Here is a 25874-nt window from a genome sequence, read left to right as displayed (position 1 = left end):
TTCATGAGATGAATAGATGTTGAGAGCCTGCTGCAGAGATGTTGCAATCTCTAAGGCAAGGAGCAGTGGTAACTTTGTGCTTAATGTCTTTGACTCTAGAAAGTATTTCAGAAGTACTCCAACTAGTATTCAAAATGGGTTTGTGCTATTAACGCTTTGTTCAGTAAACAGTTGTATGATACTGTCTCCTGGTCACTGACCAGAAGCTCTTTCTAACACTGACGTTCAGGGTGATGAACACAAACCCTCTGCAATACCTGGGCAAGACTTTCCAAAAAGTCCTGAGAGAAAAGAACTGATAGTTTGTATTTCAGCAAACACGAGAGCTGAGGGGCAGGAAAGGGGAGTGTAACAGAGCTTGCATGTAATTTACGCCCATCACCTGTTACATGAGCATGGCTGAAGTAACTTGCACACTCAGCTTGACATTAGCGCAAACCTAGTGTTTGCATATTCACACTTTTGTGATGCCATCCCTTCCCCCGCCCAGCTGAAGTAACTCTCTGTGTTACCTTGTAACTTGCTAAAAATCTACAGACCCTTACACGGGGAGAGTGTGGCCGGTTGGATCACAGATCCCCCCTTGGAGGCTGCCACCTGATGTGCCAGGACTACCTCTGCTCCTGCTTTCCTGCTCTGTCAGCTTAGGACTTCAGTGCCCTGCCTGGTTTGAGCCAGACCTGCTAGCCCGCTGCAAACCCAGACCGAGATCTGAATCACATCCCACAAACTGAAAGCTTAACTGAGAGCAGCTTACAGAAGTGTGCCTGTCTTTAACACACAGATGTCCAACTCCCAGTGGGGTCCAAACCCTAAATAAATCCGTTTTACCCTTGTCAGGGTTCCCTTCCCACTCTAAGCTCTAGGGTACAGATGTGGGGACCCGCATGAAAAAAACTCTAAACTTATTTTTACCAGCTTAGGTTAAAAACTTTCCCAAGGCACACATTTCGCCTTGTCTTTGAACAGTATGCTGCCACCACTCAAGTGATTTAGACAAAGAACAGAGACAGGACCACTTGGAGTTCCTATTTCCCCCAAATATCCCCACAAGCCCTTACACCCCCTTTCCTGGGGACGCTTGAGAATAAACAAGGTGAGCACAAACCAGCCTTGAATTTTTAAGACCCAAAAACCCAATCAGATTCTTAAAAACCAGAACTTTATTAGAAGAACAAAAAAAAAAAAAAAAGATAGGAGAACAACTCTGTAAGATCAGAATGAAAGATAATCTTACAGGCAGTCAGATTCAAAACACAGAGAATCCCTCTAGGCAAAACCTTAGTTTACAAAAAGACACAAAAACAGGAATACACATTCCCTCCAGCACAGCGAATTTCACAAGCCAAGACAAAGAAAACCTAACTCATTTTCTAGCTAGATTACTAACTAACTTTACAGGAGTTGGAAGGCTTGCATCCTTGATCTGTTCCCGGCAAAGGTATCACACAGACAGACAAAAGCCTTTCCCCCCCCCTCCAGGTTTGAAAGTATCTTGTCCCCTCATTGGTCATTTTGGGTCAGGTGCCAGCTGGGTTACCTGAGCTTCTTAACCCTTTACAGGTAAAAGGACTTTGCTTCTGGCCAGGAGGGATTTCGTAGCACTGTATACAGAAAGGTGGTTACCCTTCCCTTTATATTTATGAAGGGAAGGGTAACCACTCATCAGTTGGTTCACCCTCTATAACACTGATAGAGAGGTATGCACAGCTGTTTGCCCCCCTGCCCAGGTATTAATACATACTCTGGGTCAATTAAAAAGTGAAAAGTGATTGTATTAAATACGGAAAGTAGGATTTAAGAGGTTCCAAGTAGTAACAGACAGAACATCTTGTGGGTGGAGACCCCCTCCACTCCCCTAGACAAAGTCCAGCTGCAAAATGGAGTTTGGGGGTCCCCCGGGCAAGTCACATGTCCACACATGACTGAGTTCCCTATCAGCCAAGCCACGTTCCTGGGAAAGCCCAGATGTGGATCGGCATCTCCTAGTTCATTGTTGGCATAAGGGCTTCTTGATCGGGCACTTACTGAGAATAGTCTTTTCTCACGAAGCTGACCAACTGCTTCACTGAAACCTACTCAGAATTAAACAAGTATGCAGCCAATATTCATAACTTTGAATGCAAAAATGAGACATGTATACAAACAGGATTAATAGATTCAGTAGATCATAACCTCTTCAGAAGCAATAAAACATGTTTATACGTAGCTTCAATGCAGGACAGCTAAATAGAATCACTGTTTTCAGCTCTATAGAATGACTGTTTTCACTGCACTTGCCATGTCTTTACCATCTGATACATATGATACAACGGGTCACACTCAGAAGTGGAGGACCAGAAAGGGTGTCTTTAGGAAGGTCGCAACTGTACAATCACACAGTGCTCAAGTAGGCTGTGGAACTCAAAGCCACAAGATATGAATGTGGCCAAGGGCTAAGTATGATTCAAAGAGGGCCTGGAGGTTGATATGGGTAACCAGAAAATCCAATTACAGTCATGAGGATTTGTTTTTTAAAGTCTTGGAAGAGCTCTAAACCTTCCAGATTTACATCACAAAATATGTCTAAGTAGTTGGTGTCAGGGGGACACTTTTCCTGGGAGCAGGTTATCTCATAGCTGCCTATTGCAGGGCTTCTTCCACTTTTCTCTGTATCATCTGGAACTGGTCACTGGATACTGGGCTAGATGAACTGCAGGTCTGATCCACTCTGGCAGTGCCTATCTTCCTATTGGTGCTGCAAATCCAAGGATAAGTATTTGCTGATCTTCCTTAAGCTCCTAAAAATCTCTCAAGTGGCACAGAGAGCAGAAAAATGTCTCATTAAATATCATCTAGTCTCCTGTTCTTTTTTTCTTTTAGGAAGTAAATCTCAAAACTCTTCGGAATGGCCCAGTCCATGATGTCAGCTGTGAATGACACCACATTCAACTCTGCAGTGTTCCTTCTCACTGGGATACCTGGGCAGGAAGACGTCCATATCTGGATCTCTATCCCCTTCAGCTTAATGTACGCTATTTCAATAGTAGGAAATTCAGTCATTCTGTTCATTATAAAAACAGATCCAAGCCTCCATGAGCCTATGTATATTTTCCTTTCCATGTTGGCCGTCTCAGACCTTGGCTTATCAATATCCACTATACCAACAATCCTGGGCATATACTTGTTTAACTCTAGGGAGATCAGCCTTAATGCCTGTTTTGCCCAGCTGTTCTTCATCCACTTTCTTGCAAAAATTGAATCTGCTGTACTCTTGTTGATGGCCTTTGACCGCTTTGTTGCCATCTGTAACCCACTGAGATATGCTTCCATTTTAACTCCACCGAGAATAGCCAAGATGGGGTTGGTGTTTGTGGTAAGAGGGCTGGCTGTCGCATTACCATTCCCCTTTCTCCTGAAAAGGTTCCAATACTGTCGAGCCAACGTCCTCTCGCATTCCTACTGCCTACACCAGGATGTCATGAAGTTGGCTTGTTCAGATATCACAGTCAACACCATCTATGGCATGTTTACTACAGTTTTCACATTGGGGTTGGACTCGCTGCTCATCTTCTTCTCTTATGTGATGATCCTCAAAACAGTGCTGAGCATCGCATCCCACACGGAGTGCCTCAGGGCCCTGAACACCTGCTTCTCCCACATCTGCGCCGTCCTGCTCTTCTATATACCAGACATTAGCCTGGCTGTGATACACAGATTTGGGAATAGCTCTTCTCACTTACTTAGGATTCTCCTGGGATACGTCTACCTGCTGGTTCCGCCCCTGATAAACCCAATCGTGTATAGCGTGAAAAGCAGACATCTTCGTGTGAGGATAATCAGGGCCTTCGTCAAATGAAGGGTCAGTTCTTCACCCAGCTCCAGCATGTGTGAAAGAAGAGAGAAAAAACATGAGTGACGGTAATGGCCACCTATTCCATCCTGGGTCCTATTTCCCTGAGGCTCCTCTCTTTGCCTCATCTCTTCCCCCAGGGCCCCACCCCTACTATTCTCCTTTAACTGAGACTTTGCTCCCTCTTCTGGCTGCAAGCCAGAGCTGGGCCATGGTAAGAGCTGCCCAGACAGCCACAGCCACTGTGAGGTGCCCCAGACTCCCCACATTTTACCCCCAAGGATGTACAAGTCGGGGAAAGTGAACAGTCTGGAGTTCCTCACAGCAGCCAGTGCTCTCGGAGCAGCTCTTACCATGGCCTGACTCAGGCCTGCATGTAAGGCGGAGCATCGGGGAATGTGGAGAAGCAGGAGGCAGGGCTTAGTGGGAAGAGATGGGATACAGGGTGGGGCTTCAGGGGAAAAAGGAGAGTAGGGGATATGGCAAGTCTGAAACAAATGTCACCCCAGCAAGCAAGATGGTGGGGATGTTCCTGAGTAAAGGAGGAAGATGGGGCCGGAGGATCGGAGAGCCTGTGTTTTGGAGAAGACTAAATTAATGTGACCCCACAAAGGGGGCTCCTCTTTTAAGTATCCCAGGCTGAGAGTAAGCCACTGCAAGAATCTCAGAGGGAAGGTCAGCGTGCCTGCAGGGCCACCTCGGCCTGAACGAGGCACCTTGAGGTGGCATCTGTGCTCAGCGACTTAGCCAGAGTGTGCTGTGCTCTAAGAAGCTGTTACCAATGGGAGTATGTGTGAAGTTATCGACATGAACTGTGACCGTATTGATCATTGTTGCAACCAAGGTCCTATGGTGGCACCAAATATTGTAAAGCTTGTTGTGTAAGGTGTCTATGGAAAGGTTATGATTTGCTGGGGATGATCATGCTGTCTGTATGCATGTATTGCTGTTGTACTTAAAGTTATAAGTATTGGTTCTATGCTGTCTGTATTTCAAACTTGCTCTATACTTCTGGGTGACACCCCAGACAATTTGGCATTAGCAGTACCTAGCCTGCTTGATGGCCAATCATCAGCTATACAGTTGACCCTTTGAGAGAAGGCAGGTACACCTTGTGACTCAGCGAGGCAGGCAGGGACATGCCTATGGACAGAACTGGTTTTACCATGCCCTGTGCTGGGAAGCTTGTTTCTGGAATCAGAGACTATAAAAGGCAGCTGCATCTTCTCCATTGTGTCTTCAATCCTGCTTCTTACCCCGGAGGAACTTTGCTACACTGAAGCTCTTAATAATGGCCTGAATGACCCACCCAAGCTGTGGATGGACTCCAGAGACTTGATTTGAGCCTGCAGTTTATTCCATCACTGCTGCAAGCCTGAACCAAGAACTTTGCCATTGCTGTATGTAATTGATTACTTTGACCGATTTTAGCTCTCATCTATATTTCTCTCTTTTATGAATAAACCGTTAGGTTTTAGGTTCTAAAAGATTGGCAACAGCATAATTTGTGGGTAAGATCTGACTTGTATATTGACCTGGGTCTGGGATTTGGTCCTTTGGGATCAGGAGACCCTTTTTCCTTTCACTGGGGTGTTGGTTTTCATAACCATTCATTTCCTTAAGCAGTGGTGCTAGCGGTGATACTGGGTAACTGGAGTGTCTGAGGGAATTGCTTAAATGATTTCTGGTTAGCGAGTGGGGTAAAACCGAAGTTCTCTGTGTTTGCCTGGTTTGGTGTGCCTTAGTTGTGAAGGACCCACAGCCTTGGGCTGTGACTGCCCTGCTCCAAGCAATTTGTCCTGAATTGATACTTTCAGAGGTGTCCCGTCAGAGGCCGCATTGCTACAGCATGCCAGCCCAGCCCCCAGGCTGCCCTAAACTCCACTGCGGTAGGGTGAGAACAGGCCAGTGAATCAAACCTCTCCTTACCATCCTCAATCTCGACAGCGCAGAGGGGAGATCTGCTGGTATAGCAGAGAATCCAGCCAGGCCTGTCACCACTCTGGTGACTGGAAGTCTGGTTCTGTGCTCCAGACACTGCTCTGTGACTCAGGACTGCTGGGTTTGCTTCCCTTGCCATGTGTCAGCATGGCCAAGCCATTGGCTGCCTCTCAGCCTCTGCACAGGTGGATAAGAGCCCTGCCCTGCCTCACAGCAGTGGCGAGACATTCCAGGTGCTCAGACACTCTGAGACCCTAAGATCAGGGCGGTGTCAGGGTTCCACAGAGCATCACCTCTGACATTTGTTGATAAAAGGCTTCTTACAACAGCCTCCTGTGACAGCTGGCCTCTGGGAAGCCCCATGATTCCAGCACCTTAGTGTCTGCGACACATTTGGGGGTGCTCGGGGGTGAGAGTGAAGGGTAGGTAGTGGATTTCTGAGGGGAGTGATGGAGTGTCACAGGGATACCAGGAGTTTCAGCACAGTCACCCGGTCGGTATTTGCAACCCGTTGAGGCTCAATGGGTCTAACTGCCAAACAGTGGAGCAAGGGTCACTGGGGCCTCATCTTAGATGTCTGGCTGAGAGAAAGCAGTCTCAGGGCAAAAGTCAGTTTCACACCTCAGCTCTGTAACATGGACATGGCTGAGCACTGTGGTGAATGTGGATAAATTGGAGAGAGTCCAGCGAAGGGCAACAAAAATGATTAGGGGACTGGAACACATGAGTTATGAGGAGAGGCTGAGGGAGCTGGGATTGTTTAGCCTGCAGAAGAGAAGAATGAGGGGGGATTTGATAGCTGCTTTCAACTACCTGAAAGGGGGTTCCAAAGAGGATGGCTCTAGACTGTTCTCAATGGTAGCAGATGACAGAACGAGGAGTAATGGTCTCAAGTTGCAGTGGGGGAGGTTTAGATTGGATATTAGGAAAAACTTTTTCACTAAGAGGGTGGTGAAACACTGGAATGCGTTACCTAGGGAGGTGGTAGAATCTCCTTCCTTAGAGGTTTTTAAGGTCAGGCTTGACAAAGCCCTGGCTGGGATGATTTAACTGGGAATTGGTCCTGCTTTGAGCAGGGGGTTGGACTAGATGACCTTCTGGGGTCCCTTCCAACCCTGATATTCTATGATTCTATGATTCTATGACTGGGCCCAGGCTCACACAGGTTTCAGCAAAGGCTGCTTCCACAAGAAAATGGCCAAAAGATGGGAAGATGCTCTCATAGACACAGGGTAACTAAGCTGTGTCCCAAGAGCTCCTTGGCTTTCCAAAAGAATGTAAGATGGGCCAGCTCTGTTCCTCTATCTACAGAGCAAACCCTGTCTAACTTAGTTGGTAGTGAGACGTGAGATGGATGTGTGTAGACATGTGACAGCTGCCTGTTATTTTAAAACCATTTTCTCTAATGCTTTGTGCTATTTGACAATAAACCGTCTACTTTGACGGAGGCTGGGATGGACTATGCAGTGGTGGTCACAAAGCCCCCTAAAGGGAAGGGATTGTGCTGTCCAATTGAACCTGCTTGGCGATAATCTTTTAGCATAGATGAGGCATTGTTTCCAGCTGGAAGAATGGGACAATGATGAGACTCCCCCCAAGAGAGGAAAGGACCTGGTTAAGAGGGTAAAGAGACCATATATCCCAGTTTGAGAGGGACAATCCCGATTCTTCTTGGCCAGTATATATCTTTGTTGAGTGCTTATCAGGATTTAGAGGAGCAACTTGTTCGAGTTGCATCCAAGATAACATTCCACTCAATACAATTCTTAACTGGGTCCAAAAAAGAATTATATAAGTTCATGGAGGATAGGTCCATCAATGGCTCTTAGCCAAGAGGGTCAGGGATGCAGCCCCATGCTGTGAGTGTCTCTAAAACTCTGACTGCCAGAGGATAGGAGGAGATAAGGGAGGATGGGTCACTTAATAATTGCCCTGTTCTGTTCCTTCCATCTGAGCCAACTGCACTGGCCACTATCAGAAGACAGGACACTGGGCTAGATGGACATTGGTCTGAATCCATATGGCCATTCTTCTGTTCTCAAATTGTTCCTCTGATAGATGGGCTGGTGCAGAGAAGCCTTTTCCACGGGGATCCCTCTGTTATAGGGCTGTTGTAGCCGCCCGAAGAGATGTCCATGTTAGGGGGATCATGCTTCCTGTTTTGACCAGGGCAATTCCTTTTTTAAGCCCTCTCTCAGCCTCCCTCATCTTTTTATTTCCCCCACACACACCCCAAAAGGAGCCATTTGTCCCGGTTGCTCTTGCTGACTTTATCAATTGGGAGGAGGAAACAGGACTAATTCCCACTTCTGTGAGAAAAGTGGGGAAGTGGGGAATGGAAGAACGTTCTGGGGAGGTGACGGAAGATGCCAGCCCCAAAAAGGGTGAGGCAGAGGAGCAGGGGAGGGTGTTCAGCATTGCAGCCAAAGTGACAGCCTCTTGAGACCTAAGTGGGCCCCTGTAGGGTTCCAGCAACGGTCAACAGTCTCGTTTGGGGAGAGAAACTGGGGGTCTCCAGTTTTCTGCTTGGGAAATATGGTCACCCTAAGCGGGTGCTCTGCATGGGAGGCCAATGGGGGATGAGTGCTGTCACCTAGGGGTGTGGTCCTGTAGCATGAGGGAGCTGGGCTCATGGGTGGAGCGAGAGTTGGGCTGGAAAACAAGAGAGTCCCGTCCCCCCCCATGAAAAATTTTGACTCAAATGAAATGTTTCCTTTTCACCCATTTTTGCAGGTGAGTTTTCATAAAAAATGGATCATTGTTCTCTGAAAGCTCAGCTGCCAGGATGCTGCCCAGCTGCAGCTGCCTGGATCCCCAAGAGAAAGTGGAGGCTTTTGATCTCCTCTCCCTCATCATGGAAATGAAGGTTGCACTGACCGAGTCTCTGGCTGCACTCTGGGTATGGAAAGGTTGAAACCTCCCGACCAGTCTGTGGCTGGGGCATTGTGCCCATCAGCTACTCTAACCAGCCCTCCCATCTCTGTGCAGCACCCGCCACCCTGTTCAGCAGATGCTGTGGGCAGTGGCTACTGTGACAGGCCCTGGTAGCACATCTCTGATGAGCCTGTGGTAGCAGGGAGCTGGAGAGGGTCCTAGAGCAGTTGTGGAAGCCCAGAGATTGTGGGTGGGGGGGCCTAGCTACCAGTGGATCACTGAGCTCTGTGCCGAACTTTGGGGATCCCAGGATCCTGCGCCCCCTTTTTCATTCCTCATGGAGAAGGGAAGGGATCCCTCCCACACCATAATGATCCCAGGAAATATTGTGGAATCCTCCTTCCCTGGCCTGCACCCTGGATTTGTAATGCAGGAAGGGGGGCTGCTGGGGGGTATAATATAATTATTATTATTCTATTTTGTTTTCTTTCAGCAAGATCACAACTGTGACAGCATTGTCGTTATGACTCGGCCATCCCCAAGGTAGCCATGTGACTAATCAGAACCATACAAACAGTGATGACAAGCCTGGATTCCAGAAATACAGGCTGTAGCAGGGCTTGCGCTGTGGTCTAGTTAGGTAGGATCACCACACATCCTCTGTGATTTGGCCTCCTGCAGTTTGCCATTGTCTGTCTGGGGTTAAAGCTGTTGCACCCAAAGCCAAGCATCTGAGCTTCCCTGGAGGCCAAGTGGCCCCCAGGGGAATGTGCCAGCAGGCTTCATAAAGACACCTGCCTCCCCGTCTGAACAGATACTGCCTGTGCAATCTCTAAGATGACTCCTTGTCCTTTTGGCTGAAGACCTCTGGTGTCAGCAACTCCACGCCGAGCAGGAACTGGGTACGTTGGCAGGTTTCACTGTCTTTACAATGTGAAGTGATGAGTAAAGGCTGGAAGCTGTTTCCATGGGCAGATGTTCTGTGCAGCGGCAGAGGGTTCTCTGCTGGGCTTTTCTGGGTGGCTCAGTGATGGGGCTGGAGGGAGGGCAATGCTAGCTCACTTGGGAACCCCTCCTCTGCATGTGCCCACGCTCCATGGGGCTGCTGAAGCTGCACAAAAATCTCACATTCAATGTGAGCAATCTCCGAGCGTTAAAACCCCAATGCCCCACGTCAGGATTTCTCAAGGGCTACCATGTCTAGTGCCGTGTGCTCTGGCCCCAATACTGCCAGGCACTGAGAGAGACGAGACCCCATGGAATGTCAGTGACTAGTTCCCAAATCGCCTCAGGTTTATTTATTCCTGAAAATTTAATCAGTAAATGCATTTTCAAAGGTTTTATTTTCTTGCTCGACTGTAACCGCAGGAATTCAGAGCTGTGTTACTCTGTGGTCACAGGTCCAGTAGGGCATATTTCTATTTCCTGACTGGCTGAGGTCTCCAGCACTTGTGCCCTTTGGATACCGCTCAAAGTTACTGGCATCTCTGCCCTTTTCTGGTCTCTAAGAGCCAGATGTCAGACCTCAGAATCTGCCCTCTCCTAGGGTGGAATCCTGTGATCCTCCCACCCTCAGACTGCGCCCTGGGCTACAGGACACTGCAGGCCAACTCTGCTTGGCCCCTCAGGTCTGCGTGGGCTCGACACCAATGGTTCTTCCCTTTGGAACACTGTGAGTGGTGGTGAGACGAGTGACCAGCCAGCCTTCTTGAACCAAACTACTGTTTAGTCTAACCAGTAGGAATAAAGAGTAACATTGGCAAAAAAGAGGGTTTTCAACAACAGTACACTTCCTGACCCCAAGTCCTCCCACTCTGACCGGGACTCAGGCAGGCCAAGGGCCTGCAGGCTTCCCCAGCCGTGTCCATGTCTGTCGCTCTGAAGAGCTTCACAGACTTCTGAATCCAGTAACGTGGCTGGAGCCCAGAAATAGGCTCTGCTAGCTTGTAGCTCTGGTGCTGTCTCTCAACCTCATTGAGGTGGTTACTGAGCAATGGCTTTCCTTGAACTATTGCTTCCCTTCCTGCTTGTTTTTCAGCAGCCTGCTATTAAACTCAGAAGAGCCATACTGGTTTCACTGAATGTAGCCATAACATGAACATCCCAATAGTTCACCCCTGTCACTATGCAGTAAACATCCCAAGAACTGGGTTTAACATGCACATTCATTATAGCAGCGTAGCTCCATGCCTGTCACAATGCTGTTCCAGTGTGCTCGATATTTTATGAATCGAGGACATAGGCAGTCTGAGAGACAGAGAGAGCAATGGACTACTTTCCTGTGGGAAATGAAGTTCCATTTCCATGAATACTCATGCATTTGACTTTGAAATCACTTCCTGCAAACCCTCATCATGCCTGAATAATAGGTGCTGGGGTCACTGTGTACTAGAGGTTTCAGAGTAGCAGCCGTGTTAGTCTGTATCCGCAAAAAGAAAAGGGGGACTTGTGGCACCTTAGAGACGAACCAATTTATTTGAGCATAGCTCACAAAAGCTTATGCTCAAATAAATTGGTTTGTCTCTAAGGTGCCATAAGTCCTCCTTTTCTTTTTGTGTACTAGAGAGTGAGAGCTCAGAGAGTGAATCTTCTCTATCCTGACCCCAATGCCTGTTACCACGCCGGACACAGGCCACAGACTGACAGAACAGAACCTGAGGAGAACCAGTCAGCTATTAACCCAGGGACAGGGAGCTACTAGACTTTTGTTTGCTGATAAGGGACTGAATGAGGGCTGCGATCTGAGATCTTTTCAGATTCTGAAGAAATCCAGACATGAGATGCTACTTTTAAGCCCCTCTCTAACCTGCAAAATCATCTCTGATGGGAAAGAATGGGTTCACATGTGTGTATGAAAGTACAGACATCTAAATGTTATGCCACAACTTTTCATTGTAATACAAATATTACAAACTAAACTTTCAGACATGCATGTATATCGAAAGCCTGCAGCAGAGTTGTTGGAATCTCTACAGGAAGGAGCAGTGGTAATTTTACTGCTTAATGGCTTTTGCTTTAGAAAGTATTTCAGAAGTGTAGAATCATAGAATCATAGAATCAGAAGATTAGGATTGGAAAAGACCTCAGGAGATTATCAAAGAGGCAGTGGCATAATTTGAACACTCAGCAGTGGAGAAAATAAAAAAAAATATATACAGATAGTGAGGCCATCAGTGCAGGACAAATGAATAAATAAATAAATTCAATGACTGTTCTCACCATGCAGTTGCCTTGTGTTTACACAGATATCATGATACCATGGGCCACACTCAAAAGTGGAGGGCCAGAAAGGGAGTCTGTGGGAAAGTCACATTGTAAAATCACACGTTGCTGAATCAGGCTGTGGAACTCCCAGCCACAAGATATCAATGGGGCCAAGAGTACAGTAGGATTCAAAAAGGGACTAGATGTCTATATGGGTAACCAAAAAATCAAAATACAGTAGTGAGGATAGTGTTAAAAGAGTCTTGGAAGGATCTTAAACTTTCCAGATTTACACCAGAAAATATGTCTAACTAATGGGATTCAGAGGGAAACTTTCCCTAGGAGCAGGTTATCTCATAGTTGCCTATTGCAAGGTTTCTTCCACCTTCCTCTGAAGCATCTGGAACTGGCTACTGGATCCTAAGCTAGATGGACTTCAGGTCTGATCCAGTTTTGCAGTGCCTATCTTCCTATCAGTGATCTAAATCCAAGACTACATTTTTGCTGATCTTCCTTGAGCTCCTAAGAGTCTCTAGACTTACATTGAGAGCAGAATGAAGTCTCGTTAAATATTGTCAAGTCTCCTGTCCTTTTTTCTTTCAGGAAGGAAAGCTCAAAACTCCTTGGACCTACCCACGACATTATGTCAGCTGTCAATGACACCAAATTCAAATCTGTCGTGTTCTTTCTCACTGGCATAGCTGGACAGGAATACCTCCATCTCTGGATCTCTATTCCTTTCTGCTTTATATATGTTATCTCAATAGTAGGAAATTCAGTCATTCTGTTCATTATAAAGACAGATCCAAACCTTCATGAGCCCATGTACATTTTCCTTTCCATGTTGGCTGTCACAGATTTTGGCTTATTGATAGCCACCATACCGACGATACTGGGCATATTCTTGTTTAACTCTAGGGAGATCAGCTTCAATGCTTGTTTTGCTCAGCTGTTCTTCATCCACTCACTTGCAAAAATTGAATCCTCCATGCTGTTACTGATGGCCTTTGACCGTTTCATCGCAATCTGTAACCCACTGAGATATGCTTCCATCTTAACTCCACCAAGAATAGCCAAGATGGGGTTGGTGTTTGTGCTAAGAGGGGTGGCTGTAGCATTACCATTCCCCATTCTCCTGAAACGGTTCCGATACTGTCGAGCCAACGTCCTCTCCCATTCCTACTGCCTGCACCAGGATGTCATGAAGTTGGCTTGTTCGGATATCACAGTCAACTACATCTATGGCTTGTTTACTACTCTCTTCACGTTTGGATTGGACTCTTTGCTCATCTTCCTCTCTTACATGATGATCCTCAAAACAGTGCTGAGCATCGCATCCCACATGGAGTGCCTCAGGGCCCTGAACACCTGCGTCTCCCACCTCTGCGCCGTCCTGCTCTTCTACACACCAAACATCGGCCTGGCTGTGACACACAGATTCGGGAATGGCTCTTCTCACTTGCTTCAGATTCTCCTGGGATATGTCTACCTGCTGGTCCCGCCCCTGATGAATCCAATCGTGTATAGCGTGAAAAGCAAACATCTTCGTGCAAGGATAATCAGGGCATTTGTCAAGTGAAGAGTGATTTCATCTCCCATCTCCAGCACTGGACACACAGTAGACAAAAAACACAAGTGACAGCCACGGCCTCCTGTTCCATCCTGGTTCCTTTTACCCTAAGACCCCTCTCTCTGCCCTATCTCTTCCCCCAAGGTCCCACCCCTATTACTCCCCTTTACCCGAGACTCTTCCCCATCCCCAGGCTACAGCCCAGAGCCAGGACGTGGTAAGAGCTACCCAGAGAGCCACAACACCTTGAGGAGCCAGAGACTCTCCACATTTTACCCGCCCAGGATGTGAAACCCAGGGAAGGTGGACAGTTCAGGGATTGAAACAGCAGCCTGAGTTCTGGTAGCAGCTTTTACCATAGCCCGACTCTGGCCTGGCTGGGAGGCAGAGAGTCAAGGAAAGTGGAGGAGCAGGGGGCAGGACTTAGTGGAAGAGATGGGGCGGGGAGCAAGGCTTCAGAGGCAAAAGGGACAAGTCTGGACAAACGCTGACCCCAGCAAGTAGGATGCAGGGGTGTGGGGGTTCCTGAGTAAAGGAGGAAGATGGGGCTGGAGGGTCGGACAGCCTGTGTGTTGGAGAAGATTAAATTAATGTGACCCCACAAAGGGGGCTCCTCTTTTAAGTATCCCAGGTTGAGAGTAAGTCATTTCTTGGACCTTATCTTTGAAAACTCATGGCGATCAGGGGAAGTCCCGGAAGACTGGAAAAAGGCTAATGTAGTGGCAATCTTTAAAAAAGGGAAGAAGGAGGATCCTGGGAACTACAGGCCAGTCAGCCTCACCTCAGTCCCCGGAAAAAAATCATGGAGCATGTCCTCAAGGAATCAATTCTGAAGCACTTAGAGGAGAGGAAAGTGATCAGGAACAGTCAGCATGGATTCACCAAGGGCAAGTCATGCCTGACTAATCTAACTGTCTTCTATGATGAGATAACTGGTTCTGTGGATGAGGGAAAGCAGTGGACGCGTTATTCCTTGACTTTAGCAAAGCATTTGACATGGTCTCCCACAGTATTCTTGTCAGCAAGTTAAAGAAGTATGGGCTGGATGGATGCACTGCAAGGTGGGTAGAAAGTTGGCTAGATTGTCGGGCTCAACGGGTACTGATCAATGGCTCCATGTCTAGTTGGCAGCCGGAATGAAGAGTAGTCATGCCGGTTTTCTTCAATATCTTCATTAATGATCTGGAGGATGGTGTGGATTGCACCCTCAGCAAGTTTGCAGATGACACTAAACTGGGAGGAGTGGTAGATACGCTGGAGGGTAGGGATAGGATACAGAGGGACCTAGACAAATTGGAGGATTGGGCCAAAAGAAATCTGATGAGGTTCAAAAGCGACAAGTGCAGAGTCCTGCACTTAGGATGCAAGAATCCAATACACAGCTACAGACTAGGGACCGAATGGCTCGGCAGCAGTTCTGCAGAGAAGGACCTCGGGGTGACAGTGGATGAGAAGCTGGATATGAGTCAACAGTGTGCCCTTGTTGCCAAGAAGGCCAATGTCATTTTGGGGTGTATAAGTAGGGGCATAGCAAGCAGATCGAGGGACGTGATCGTTCCCCTCTATTCGACATTGGTGAGGCCTCATCTGGAGTACTGTGTCCAGTTTTGGGCCCCACACTACAAGAAGGATGTGGAAAAATTGGAGAGAGTCCAGCGAAGGGCAACAAAAATGATTAGGGGTCTGGAACACATGAGTTATGAGGAGAGGCTGAGGGAACTGGGATTGTTTAGTCTACGGAAGAGAAGAATGAGGAGGGATTTGGTAGCTGCTTTTAACAAACTGAAAGGAGGATCCAAAGGGGATGGATCTAGACTATTCTCAGTGATAGCAGATGACAGGACAAGGAGTAATGGTCTCAAGTTGCAGTGGGGGAGATTTAGGTTGGATATTAGGAAAAACTTTTTCACTAGGAGGGTGGTGAAAGACTGGACTGGGTTACCTAGGGAGGTGGTGGAATCCCCTTCCTTAGAAGTTTTTAAGGTCAGGCTTGACAAAGCCCTGGCTGGGATGATTTAGTTGGGGATTGGTCCTGCTCTGGGCAGGGGGTTGGACTAGATGACGTCCAGAGGTCCCTTCCAACTCTGATATTCTATGATTCTATGATTCTTAGAGGGAAGGTCGGTGTGTCTACAGGGCCACCTCAGGCCTGAAGGAGGCAACATAGGGTGGATCCTGTTCACAGGGACTTGGCCAGAGTGTGCTGTGCTCTAGGAAGCTGTTACCTGGGCCGATGTAAGCCCAGCCCTCAGGCTGCTCTAAACTCCAGTGAGGCAGGGGGAGAACAGGCCAGCAAATCAAACCTCTCTAACTGGCTCCGTGCCATCCCGCTCTCTGCCACCCAGGGGGGAGCTCTGCTGGCGCAGCAGACAATCCAGCCGGGCCTGTCACCATTCAGGAGTCTGAAAGGCTGGTCCTGTGGTCTGGGCATGGCTCTGCAACGCAATGCAAGAGAACTGGGTTTCATTCCCTTACTGTGGGTAAGCCATTGGCTGCCTGAGCCTCTGCTCAGGTGTATAATAGCTCTGCCCTGCCTCACAGCAGTGGCAGGAGGATAAATACATTCAAGGTGCTCAGATACTCTGAGACCCAAAGATCAGGGCGCTGTCAGGGTTCCACAGAGCAACACCTCAGACATTTGTGTATAAAAGTCCTTTTATCACAGCCTCCTGTGACAGCTGTCTTCTGGGAAGCCCTGTAACTCCAGACCCTTGGTGTCTGTGGCAGATGTGGGGATGCTTGGGGCTGACAGTGAAGGGTAGGTATTGGATCTCAGAGGGGAGCGATGGAGTGTCACAGGGATGCTGGGAGTTCCAGCACAGTCACGGGACCAGTGTTTGCAAGCCATTGAGGCTGAATCGGTTTAACTGCCAAACAATGGAGGAAGCAGCACTGGGACCTCATCTTAGATATCTTGCTGCGAGAAAACAGTCTCAGGGCAAACGTCAGCTCACCCCTTGGCCCTGAAACATGGACATGGCTGAGCGCTATGGTTACTGGGCCCAGGCTCACACAGGTGGCACCAAGGGTTGCTTTCACTAGAATGGAGTAAACAGATGGGAAGATGCTCTCAGAGACACAGGGAAAGTAGGATGTGTCCCAAGAGCTCCTTGGTTTCCCTAAAGAATGTAAATGGGCCAGTTCTGTTCCTCTGTCTCCAGAGCAAAGTCTGTCTAACTCAGCTTGTACTGAGACGTGAGATAGATGAGTGTAGACGTGTGAGAGCTGCCTGCTATTTTATAACCATTTTCTCCAATGCTTTGTGCTGTTTCCTAATCAACCTACTAGTTTTAAGGAGGGTGGGGGTGAGTCTATAGCTCTGGTCACAAGCATCCCAAATGGAAGAGACTGAGGTGTCCAATCAGATCTGCTTAGTGATAAGCGTTTAGCAGAGATGGGGTATTGTTCCAAGCTCAAAAAATGGGACAATTGTAAGACTCCCCCCACGACAAGAAAGGACCTGGTTTAGAGGGTACAGAGATGATATATCCCGGTTTTATTGTGGCAGTCCCAATTTTTCTTGGCCAGCATCTATCCTTGTTGAGTGTCTGTCAGCATTCAGAGGAGCAACATGTTCAAGTTGCAGCCAAGGTACAATCCACTCAAGACAAAGATTCATAGCCCTGGTCTACACTACGAGTCTAGGTCAGATTTAGCAGCGTTAGATCAGTTTAGCCCTGCACCCGTCCACACTATGAAGCTGTTTTTTCCAACTTCAAGGGCTCTAAAAACTGGTTTCTGTACTCCTCCCCGACAAATGGATTAGCACTGAAATTGACCTTGCTGGGTCCAATTTGGGGTAGTGAGGACACAATTTGACAGTATTGGCCTCCGGGAGCTATCCCAGAGTGCTCCATTGTGAACAATCTGGACAGAACTCTAAACTCAGATGCACTGGCCAAGTAGACAGGAAAAGCCCCGCAAACTTTTGTATTTCATTTCCTGTTTGGCCAGTGTGGCGAGCAGATCAGCACAGGTGACCATGCAGAGCTCATCAGCACAGGTGACCATGCAGTCCCAGAATCACAAAAGAACTCCAGCATGGAAGAATTGGGAGGTACTGGATCTGATCGCTGTATGGGGAGATGAATCCGTGCTATCAGAACTCCATTCTAAAAGACGAAATGCCAAAATATTTGAAAAATTCTGCAAGGGCATGAAGGACGAGGCTAGAACAGGGACCCGCAGGAGTGCCGTGTAAAACTTAAGGAGCTCAGGCAAGCCTACCAAAGAACCAGAAAGGCAAAGGGCTGCTCCGGGTCAGAGCCCCAGACATATCGCTTCTATGATGAGCTGCATGCCATTCTAGGGTGTGCCCCTCCATCTAGCCCAGCCCTGTGCGTGGACTCTGTCAATGGACTCTCACACAACAGGGATGCAGATTTTGGGGACGAGGAAGATGATGATGAGGAGGAGGTTGAAGCACAGCAAGCAGGCGGAGAAACCATTTTCCCCGACAGCCAGGAACTGTTTCTCACCCTGGATCTAGTACCCCGCCAACCCACTGAAGGCGGGCTCCTGGACCTAGAAGGCAGAGAAGGGACCTCTGGTGAGTGTACATTTGTAAATTTAATACATGGTTTAAAAGCAAGCATGTTTAATGATTAATTTGCCCTGAAGACTTGAGATGCATTCGTGGCTAGTACAGCTACAGGAAAAGTCTGTTAACGGGCATGGGAATGAAGCGGAAATCCTCCAGGGACATCTCAGTGAAGTTCTCCTGGATGTACTCCCAAAGCCTTTGCAAAAGGTTTCTGGGGAGGGCAGCCTTATTCCGTCCTCCATGGTAGGACACTTTACCATGGCAGGCCAGCAGTACGTAGTCTGGAATCATTGTGTAACAAAGCATGGCAGCGAATGGTCCCAGCAACATCCGTTCTTTATCTCTCTGTGTTATCCTCAGGAGAATGATATCGTTCATGGTCACCTGGTTGAAATAGGGGAATTTTATTAAGGGGCCATTCAGAGGTGGCCGTTCCTGCTGGGCTGTTTGCCTGTGGCTGAACAGAAATCATCCCTGCAATGCAGGGAGGGATGAAGCGATCATCCCAGAGAATTGTGTGTGTGTGGGGGCCGGAAGGGTGGGGGTTAGTTGGGTTTGGAATGCACATTAACCAGAAAACCGCAGCCCCTCCTTTTAAAGGGCCAGCCCAACAGGTGCTTGGTATGGGAAATCAGGGCAGTGCTGTTTGAAACCATTCTCACATGTTAGGAAGGCTAAAGAAGCCAAAAGACTGTGGCTTTCCATGGCTGCCTGCAAGCCAAATTTTGTTGTCCACCAGCCCTGTGTGTGATCTCTTACAGCAAACCGCAGGCCCTCAATATAAGAGGCAAAATGTGACCTTGTAAAGAAAGTACACGTGCAATGTAATGTTAACAGCTTGGTTCACCATGAAAGAGTCAACCCATTGTTTTCCTAGATGTCTCTTTTTAAAGACTAATCCCCTTTTCTCCCTCCCACAGCTGAAAATGTTTCATTGCTCCACGTATCATCTCCATCCCAGAGGCTATCAAAGATTAGAAGCTGAAAAAAACAGCACTCGTGATGAAATGTTCTCTGAGCTCATGCAGGCCTCCCACGCTGAAAGAGCCCAGCACAATGCATTGAGGGAGACAATGTCAGAGTCCAGGAAAGCACAAATCAATGCGAGGACAGGAGGGATGAGCGAGAGGACAGGAGGGATGAGCGAGAGGACAGATGGCGTCAGCGTGATGAGAGGAGGCAGGATGCAATGCTGAGGCTACTGGAGATCAAACTAATATGCTCCGGCATATGGTTGAGGTGCAGGAAAGGCAGCAGGAGCACAGACCACCGCTGCAGCCCCTGTGTAACCAACTGCCCTGCTCCCCAAGTTCCATAGCCTCCTCACCCAGACGCTCAAGAACGTGGTGGGGGGACACCCGGGCACACAACCACTCCACCCCAGAGGACTGCCCAAGTGACAGAAAGCTGGCATTCAATAAGTTTTGAAGAGCAGTGTGGCCTTGTCCTTCTGTCCTCCCCGAGCGACAGATTTGGCCTCCTGCCGTTTGCCATTGCCATGACGGGAGTTAAAGCTGGTGTACAGTAAGTCAAGCAGCTGAGGCTCCCTGTTGGCGAAGAGGCCCCCAAGGGAATGTGCCGGCAGGCTTCATAAAGGGAGCTGCCTACCGATCTGAACAGATACTGCCTGCAGCCTGTGCAGCCTTGCCGATGACTCCTTGTCGTTTAGGGTGAAGACCCCTAGAGTCAGCGGCTCCTCTTCTAGCAGGAACTGGGTACGCTGGCAGGTTTTACTCTGTTTAAAATGTGAAGTGAAGGGGAAAGGCTGGAAGCTGTTTCCATTGGCAGGTGTTCTGTGCAGCGGCAGAGGACTCACTGGGGCTGTCGGGGTCACTCAGTGACGGGGCTGGAGGACAGGCAACGCTAGGTAGCTTGGGAAGCCCTCCCCCACATCTGCGCATGCTGGGTGGTGGGTTGTTCAAGCTACACAGAAATCTGATATTCAAAGTGAGCTCGGACTGTTAAAATCCTGATGATCCAAGTCCGGATTTTTCAAGGGGTCATGTTTCTAGAGGTGCCGTGTGCTCTGGGCTATAACGGGGTTCAAAAAAGTACTCGATAAGTTCATGGAGGACAGGTCCATCAATGGCTATTAGCAGGTTGGGCAGGGATGGTGTCCCTGGTCTCTGTTTGCCAGAAGCTGGGAATGAGTGACAGAGGATGGATCACTTGGTGATTCCCTGTTCTGGTCATTCCCTCTGTGGCACCTGGCATTGGCCACTGTCAGAAGACGGGACACTGGGCTAGATGGACCTTTGGTCTGACCCAGTATGGCCGTTCTTGTTTTTATGTTCTTATGGGCCCAATCCTGCCGGTGGCTGAGCGAGATGAGACCCCATGGAATATTAGTGACTAGTTCACAAATCACCTCAGGTATATTTGCTGCTGGAAATTTATTCAGCAAAAGCATTTTCAAAGGTTTTATTCTCTGGCTCGATTATGAACGCAGGAATTGAGAGCTGCGTTGTTCTATAGTAAGAGGTCTGATAGGGCATATTTCTTTTTCCTGACTGGCTCTGGGCTACCACACACTGCGGGTCCACTGGTCTGGCCCTGCAGGTCTGAGTGCGTTCGGCACCTGTGGCTCTTCCCTCTAGGAGTCTATGATGAGTGCTGAGAGGAGTGACCAGCCAGCCTTCTTGCCCCAAAATACTGTTTGCTCTGATGAGAAAGAAGAAAGTGTAACATGGGAGAATAAGAGGGTTTTTTCAAACAACAGTCTGTACACGTCTCTGAGTCCAAGCCCTCCCACTCTGTTGGGGACCCAGGCAGGCTGAGAGCCTTTAGACTTCCCCAGCCGTGTCTGTGCCTGTCAGCCTGAAGAGCTTCTGAGCAACAGCTGCCCCACCTCTGGACAGACTCCCAGTGCTGGCAAAACAAGCTGTGTAACGTGGCTGGAGCCTGGAAATAGGCTCTTCCCAGCTTGTAGCTCCCACGTTGTCTCTCAACCTCCATGAAGTGCTCACTGAGGGATGGCTTTTCTTGAGCTGTTGCTTCTCTTCCTGCTTCTTTTTTAGCAGCCTGCTGCTAAACTAAGATGAGCCGGACGAGTTTCTCCTAATATAGGTGGAGCACAAACATCCCAACACTTAACCCAATACAGCTCTACAGCAAACATCCCCAGAACTGGGGTTAACCCACACATTCATTATGGCAGCTCAGCTCCATAGATGTCACAGTGCCGTTCCCAGTGCTCCGCATTTTATGAATACAGCACACAGGCAGTCAGAGAGCAATAGGCTACTTTCCTGTGGGAAATGAGGTTCCATTTCCCAGAATACTCATGCACTTGACTTTGAAATCCACCTCCGGCAAGCTCTCATCCTGGCTGAATCACAGGTGCTGGGGTTACCTGGTGCTAGTGAGTGAGAGCTCAAGGAATGAATATTTTCTATAGCAATCCCAATGCTTGTTCCCACTCTGGAGACAGGCTACAGACTGACAGAACAGAAGCTGAGGAGACCCAGTCAGTTATTAACCCAGGGACAGAGGAGCGACTAGACTTTTGTTTGCTGACAAGGGACTGAATGAGGGCCGAGATGCTGTCATCTTTTCAGGTTCTGAAGAAATCCAGATGACATAAACTAGGTTTCTAAGTCCCACTCTAACCTGAGAAAACATCTCGGAAAGCAGATCAGAGGGGAAAGAATGAGTTGGAATGAGTGTACTAAAGTACAGATATGCAAATGGAATGACAAAACTTTTCATCATAATACAAATATTACAAACCAAAGTTTCATAACATGCATGTCTAGCCAAAGTTAGCAGTAGAGTTGTTGGAATTGCAATAAGAAGGAGCACTGGTAACAGTTGTGGAAGAAATTATCTGATAAGGTTTTGTGATGCCCCTATTGCAGGATAATTGTATGTGCTAAGGATGGGAAAGGGTCGTCTTAGTGGGTGGCCAAGAGACAGTATGGCATTTGGACTATGATTTACCCTCAAAACTTGCTTAAACTGGAAAAATTACTTATCACTGAAATATGTATGATTTTGTCCTTACAAGGTATTGTTGGAAGGGTCTGTGGAAAAGTACCCATGCAGAAGGGTATTCTTTGAAAATGCCACCGAAAATCCTGGATAACTCTGTTAAAGTGTATGGAAAACAGAGCAGCTTCCCACCCTGTGTGGGGCTATGCTGACTCTCCTGCTGTGTGGGGCTATGCTGACTCTCTAAAATAAAAAAAGTCTCAGGCAATTCTGATTCCTAAAACAAAGAGTGGTTAATTTTCAATGACACAGTTAACGGCCTTTTTTTAGAAACTATTTCAGAAGTACTCCACACCCTGGTTGCAATGGGTTTGTGCTATTAATTGTTTTGTTCAGTGAACCATTCTATGATACTATCTCCTGGTAACGCACAGGAAGCTGTTTCTAACACATACATTAAGGGTTCTGCATTCATTCACTCTGCAAGACTTGTGCAAGACTTTCCAAACAGCCCTGAGAGAACAGAACCGTTGGCCTGTGTTTCTGCAAAGAGCAGAGCCGAGGTGCAGCAAAGGGGAGTGCAATAGAGGTTGTATATAATTTACGCCCATCAACTGTTACGCACTCATGGCTGAAGTAACTTGCACACTCAGCTGGATATTAGTGCATAACTAGTGTTTCCATTATTCACCCATTTGTGAAGCCAACCCTTCCCCCTAGCTGAAGTAACTGTCAGTCTTATCTTGTAACTTGCCTGAAATCCACAGATCCTTGCACGGGGAGATGATGCAGTTCCTGTGAGGATGAAGAGAAACTTGTTGGATGATTGATTTCTCTGGAATCAGTCAATGCTGACCAGGCAAAGCACTTCAATTTCTCTTGGAGGGATTCTTGAGAGTCAGGGTGTATCACCAAGAGCATTTGGTAAGGGAGAGTTAACACAGTTCGGTTCTGATCATATTTACACATTTATATCTGGAGTGATGCAGTTGAAGTCACTGTTACTGAATTCAGAACCTGTCCCTGCGAATTGATCCCATGTGTTACAAAGAGGCAGTGGCAGAATTTTGACTCTGAGGAATTGTCATAAACATACAGCTGAAGGTAGCCTAGAATTCCTCCTTACCTGTAAGGGGTTAAGAAGCTCAAATAACCTGGTTGGCACCTGAGCAAAAGGACCAATGGGGAAAGAAGATATTTTCAAATTGGGGTTGGGGGGAGGGGGGTGGAAGAAGGCTTTGTTTGTCTCAGTATTGCAAAAAGAGTAAGTAAATAAGGCAAGGTGTGTTAGGTTATCTTTTGTTTTTAGCTTGTGAATTTTCCCTTTGCTTAGAGGGAGATTTATCCCTGTTTTTCGTAACTTTAAAGTTTACCTAGAGGGGAATCCTCTGTGTTTTGAATCTGATTACCCTGTAAAGTTACCTTCCATCCTGATTTTATAGAGGTGTTTCTTTTACTTCTTTATAATAAAGTTCTGTTTTTGAAGAATCTGGTTTACCTATTTGGTTGGCAGATTATTCTCAAGGCTCCCCAGGAAAGGGGGTGACGGGACTTGGGGGGGATATTTTAAGGAAACAGGAACTCCAAGTGGTCATTTTCCTGAATCTTTCTCTAACTCACTTGGTGGTGGCAGGAGTACCCATCCAAGGACAAGGAAGGATTTGTGCCTTGGTGAAGTGTTTAACATAAGCTGGTAGAAATAAACTTTGGGGGTCATAGAATCATAGAATATCAGGGTTGGAAGGGACCCCAGAAGGTCATCTAGTCCAACCCCCTGCTCGAAGCAGGACCAATACCCAGTTAAATCATCCCAGCCAGGGCTTTGTCAAGCCTGACCTTAGCTCATGACCTTCATATGGGTCCCCACATCTGTACCCTATAGTTCACAGTAGGGAGGGAACCTTGACAGAAGTGGAGAAAGTGAAAAAAAATGTATATAATGAGGCAATGAAACACATTTACAAATAGCTTCAATGGAGGACAGATAATACAACGACCGCTTTCACCATGCACTTGCTATGTGTTCATGCACAAGTCATGATACAATGGGCCACACTCAGAAGTGAAGGGCCAGAAAGGGTGTCTATGTGAAAGTTACAACTGTAAAATCACAGTTATCAAATAGGCTGCGGAACTCCCAGCCATAAGATATCACTGGGGATGAGACTATAGCAGGATTCAAAGAGGTACTGGATGGTTATAGGGGTAATTGGAAAGAGCTGTAGACCCTCCTGATTTACACCACAAAATATGTCTAACTAGTGGTTGTCAAGGGGAAACTTTCCCTGGGCACTGGTTATCTCATTGCTCCCTATTGCAGGGTTTCTTCCACCTGCCTCTGAAGCTTCTGGAACTGGCTACTGGATAGAGCACTAGATGGACTGCAGGTCTGATCCAATCTGCCAGTGCCTGTCTTCCTATTAATGGTGTAAATCCAAGAGTGTGTTTTTGCTGATCTTTCTTGAGCTCCTGGGAGTCTCTAGACTTGCACTCAGAGCAGAAAGATGTCTAATTAAATATCAGCTAGTCTCCTGTTCTTTTTCCTTTCAGGAAGGAACGCTGAAAACTCCTTGAACCTGCCCAGTCCATTATGTCAGCTGTCAATGATACCAAATTCCAATTTACAATTTTCCTTCTCACCGGGATACCTGGAAAGGAAGACGTCTATCTCTGGATCTCTGTCCCTTTCTGCTTAATATATGTTATTTCAATAGTAGGAAATTCAGTCATTCTGTTCATTATAAAAACAGATCCAAGCCTCCATGAGCCCATGTACATTTTCCTTTCCATGTTGTCCATCACGGACCTTGGCTTATCAATATCTACCATACCGACGATACTGGGCATGTTCTTGTTCAACTCTCGGGAGATCAGCCTTGATGCCTGTTTTGCCCAGCTGTTCTTCATCCACTTGCTTCAATGTATGGAATCCTCCTTCCTCTTGTTGATGGCCTTTGACCGCTTCATTGCAATCTGTAACCCACTGAGATATGCCTCCATCTTAACTCCATGGAGGTTATCCAAAATGGGACTGCTGTGTGTGCTAAGAGGGGTGGTCTTAGTATTACCATTCCCTTTTCTGCTGAAACGGTTCCAATACTGTCGAACTAATATTCTCTCCCATTCCTACTGTGTACATCAGGAGGTCATGAACCTGGCTTGTTCGGATATCACAGTCAACAATGTCTATGGCTTGTCTACTCTAGTCTTAACCATTGGGTTGGACTCATTGCTCATCTTCCTCTCTTATGTGATGATCTTCAAAACAGTGCTGAATGTCGTGTCCCATGCAGAGTGTCTCAGGGCCTTGAACACCTGCGTTTCCCACCTCTGTGCCGTCCTGCTCTTCTACCTACCAGAGATCGGCTTGTCTGTGATACACAGATTTGGGAATAGCTCTTCTCACTTGCTTCAGTTTGTCCTGGGCTACTTCTATCTGCTGGTCCCACCCCTAATGAACCCCATCGTGTACAGTGTGAAAAGCAAACAACTTCGTGCAAGGATAATCAGGGTGTTCATCAACTGGAGGGTCAGTTCCTCACACTGCTCCCATACTAGTGTGGAAGTATAACATTGTATAAGTATAACGTTGTATAAGGGGACATGCTGGATACATTGTATATGAGAGGGTATGCCAAAACGTATTACAAAGTATCTGAGGGAGCACACGTAGGGACAGTTAGCTTTTGAATGGAGAAGCAATTAAGATAGAGCCAGCACATCTAAGAAGCAGGCATCAGAATGGAAGGTGTGAAGGGCAATTAGTTAAGTTAACTGGAAGCTGTTAAAGGAGATTGTTAAGGGTGGCAGGTAATTGAAGATACGTGACTGGTCTCAGGGATCTCGGAGGGTGGTGACTAAAATCTTTTTCTTCTTTTTTCTGTAATTTCTCTGTAACTTGTTCTCCAGCAAGCTGTATAAATTAAGAGACACAAGGCCCACTTGGGGGGCTCACTTCTAAATATATTAGCAGACCAACT

At 47.4% G+C, this 25874-nt stretch overlaps 3 protein-coding genes across 3 annotated transcripts; all 3 read left to right on the top strand.

The window, feature by feature from the left end:
* Positions 1-2899: 2899 nt before the first annotated feature.
* On the top strand, positions 2900-3838 carry LOC125626879 (olfactory receptor 51G2-like). Its single transcript, XM_048830446.2, has one exon. The coding sequence runs from the start codon at positions 2900-2902 to the stop codon at positions 3836-3838; it is 939 nt and encodes a 312-aa protein (XP_048686403.2).
* Positions 3839-12494: 8656 nt separating this feature from the next.
* LOC142068421 (olfactory receptor 51G2-like) lies at positions 12495-13430 on the top strand. The gene has a single exon (XM_075117592.1). The coding sequence runs from the start codon at positions 12495-12497 to the stop codon at positions 13428-13430; it is 936 nt and encodes a 311-aa protein (XP_074973693.1).
* An 11054-nt stretch (positions 13431-24484) lies between these two features.
* On the top strand, positions 24485-25465 carry LOC125629873 (olfactory receptor 51G2-like). Its single transcript, XM_048835232.2, has one exon. It carries the CDS (start codon positions 24485-24487, stop codon positions 25463-25465), a length of 981 nt encoding a protein of 326 aa, XP_048691189.2.
* The last annotated feature ends 409 nt before the right edge of the window (positions 25466-25874 follow it).

The sequence above is a fragment of the Caretta caretta genome, chromosome 1, assembly GCF_965140235.1.
Source record: "Caretta caretta isolate rCarCar2 chromosome 1, rCarCar1.hap1, whole genome shotgun sequence".
Lineage (NCBI taxonomy): Eukaryota > Metazoa > Chordata > Testudines > Cheloniidae > Caretta > Caretta caretta.
This window is presented reverse-complemented; position numbering and strand designations above follow the sequence as displayed.

What these genes read in the sequence shown, in the direction of transcription:
- LOC142068421 (XM_075117592.1), top strand. Translation starts at nt 12,495, where the DNA reads ATGTCAGCTGTCAATGACACCAAATTCAAATCTGTCGTGTTCTTTCTC.
- LOC125626879 (XM_048830446.2), top strand. Translation starts at nt 2,900, where the DNA reads ATGATGTCAGCTGTGAATGACACCACATTCAACTCTGCAGTGTTCCTT.
- LOC125629873 (XM_048835232.2), top strand. Translation starts at nt 24,485, where the DNA reads ATGTCAGCTGTCAATGATACCAAATTCCAATTTACAATTTTCCTTCTC.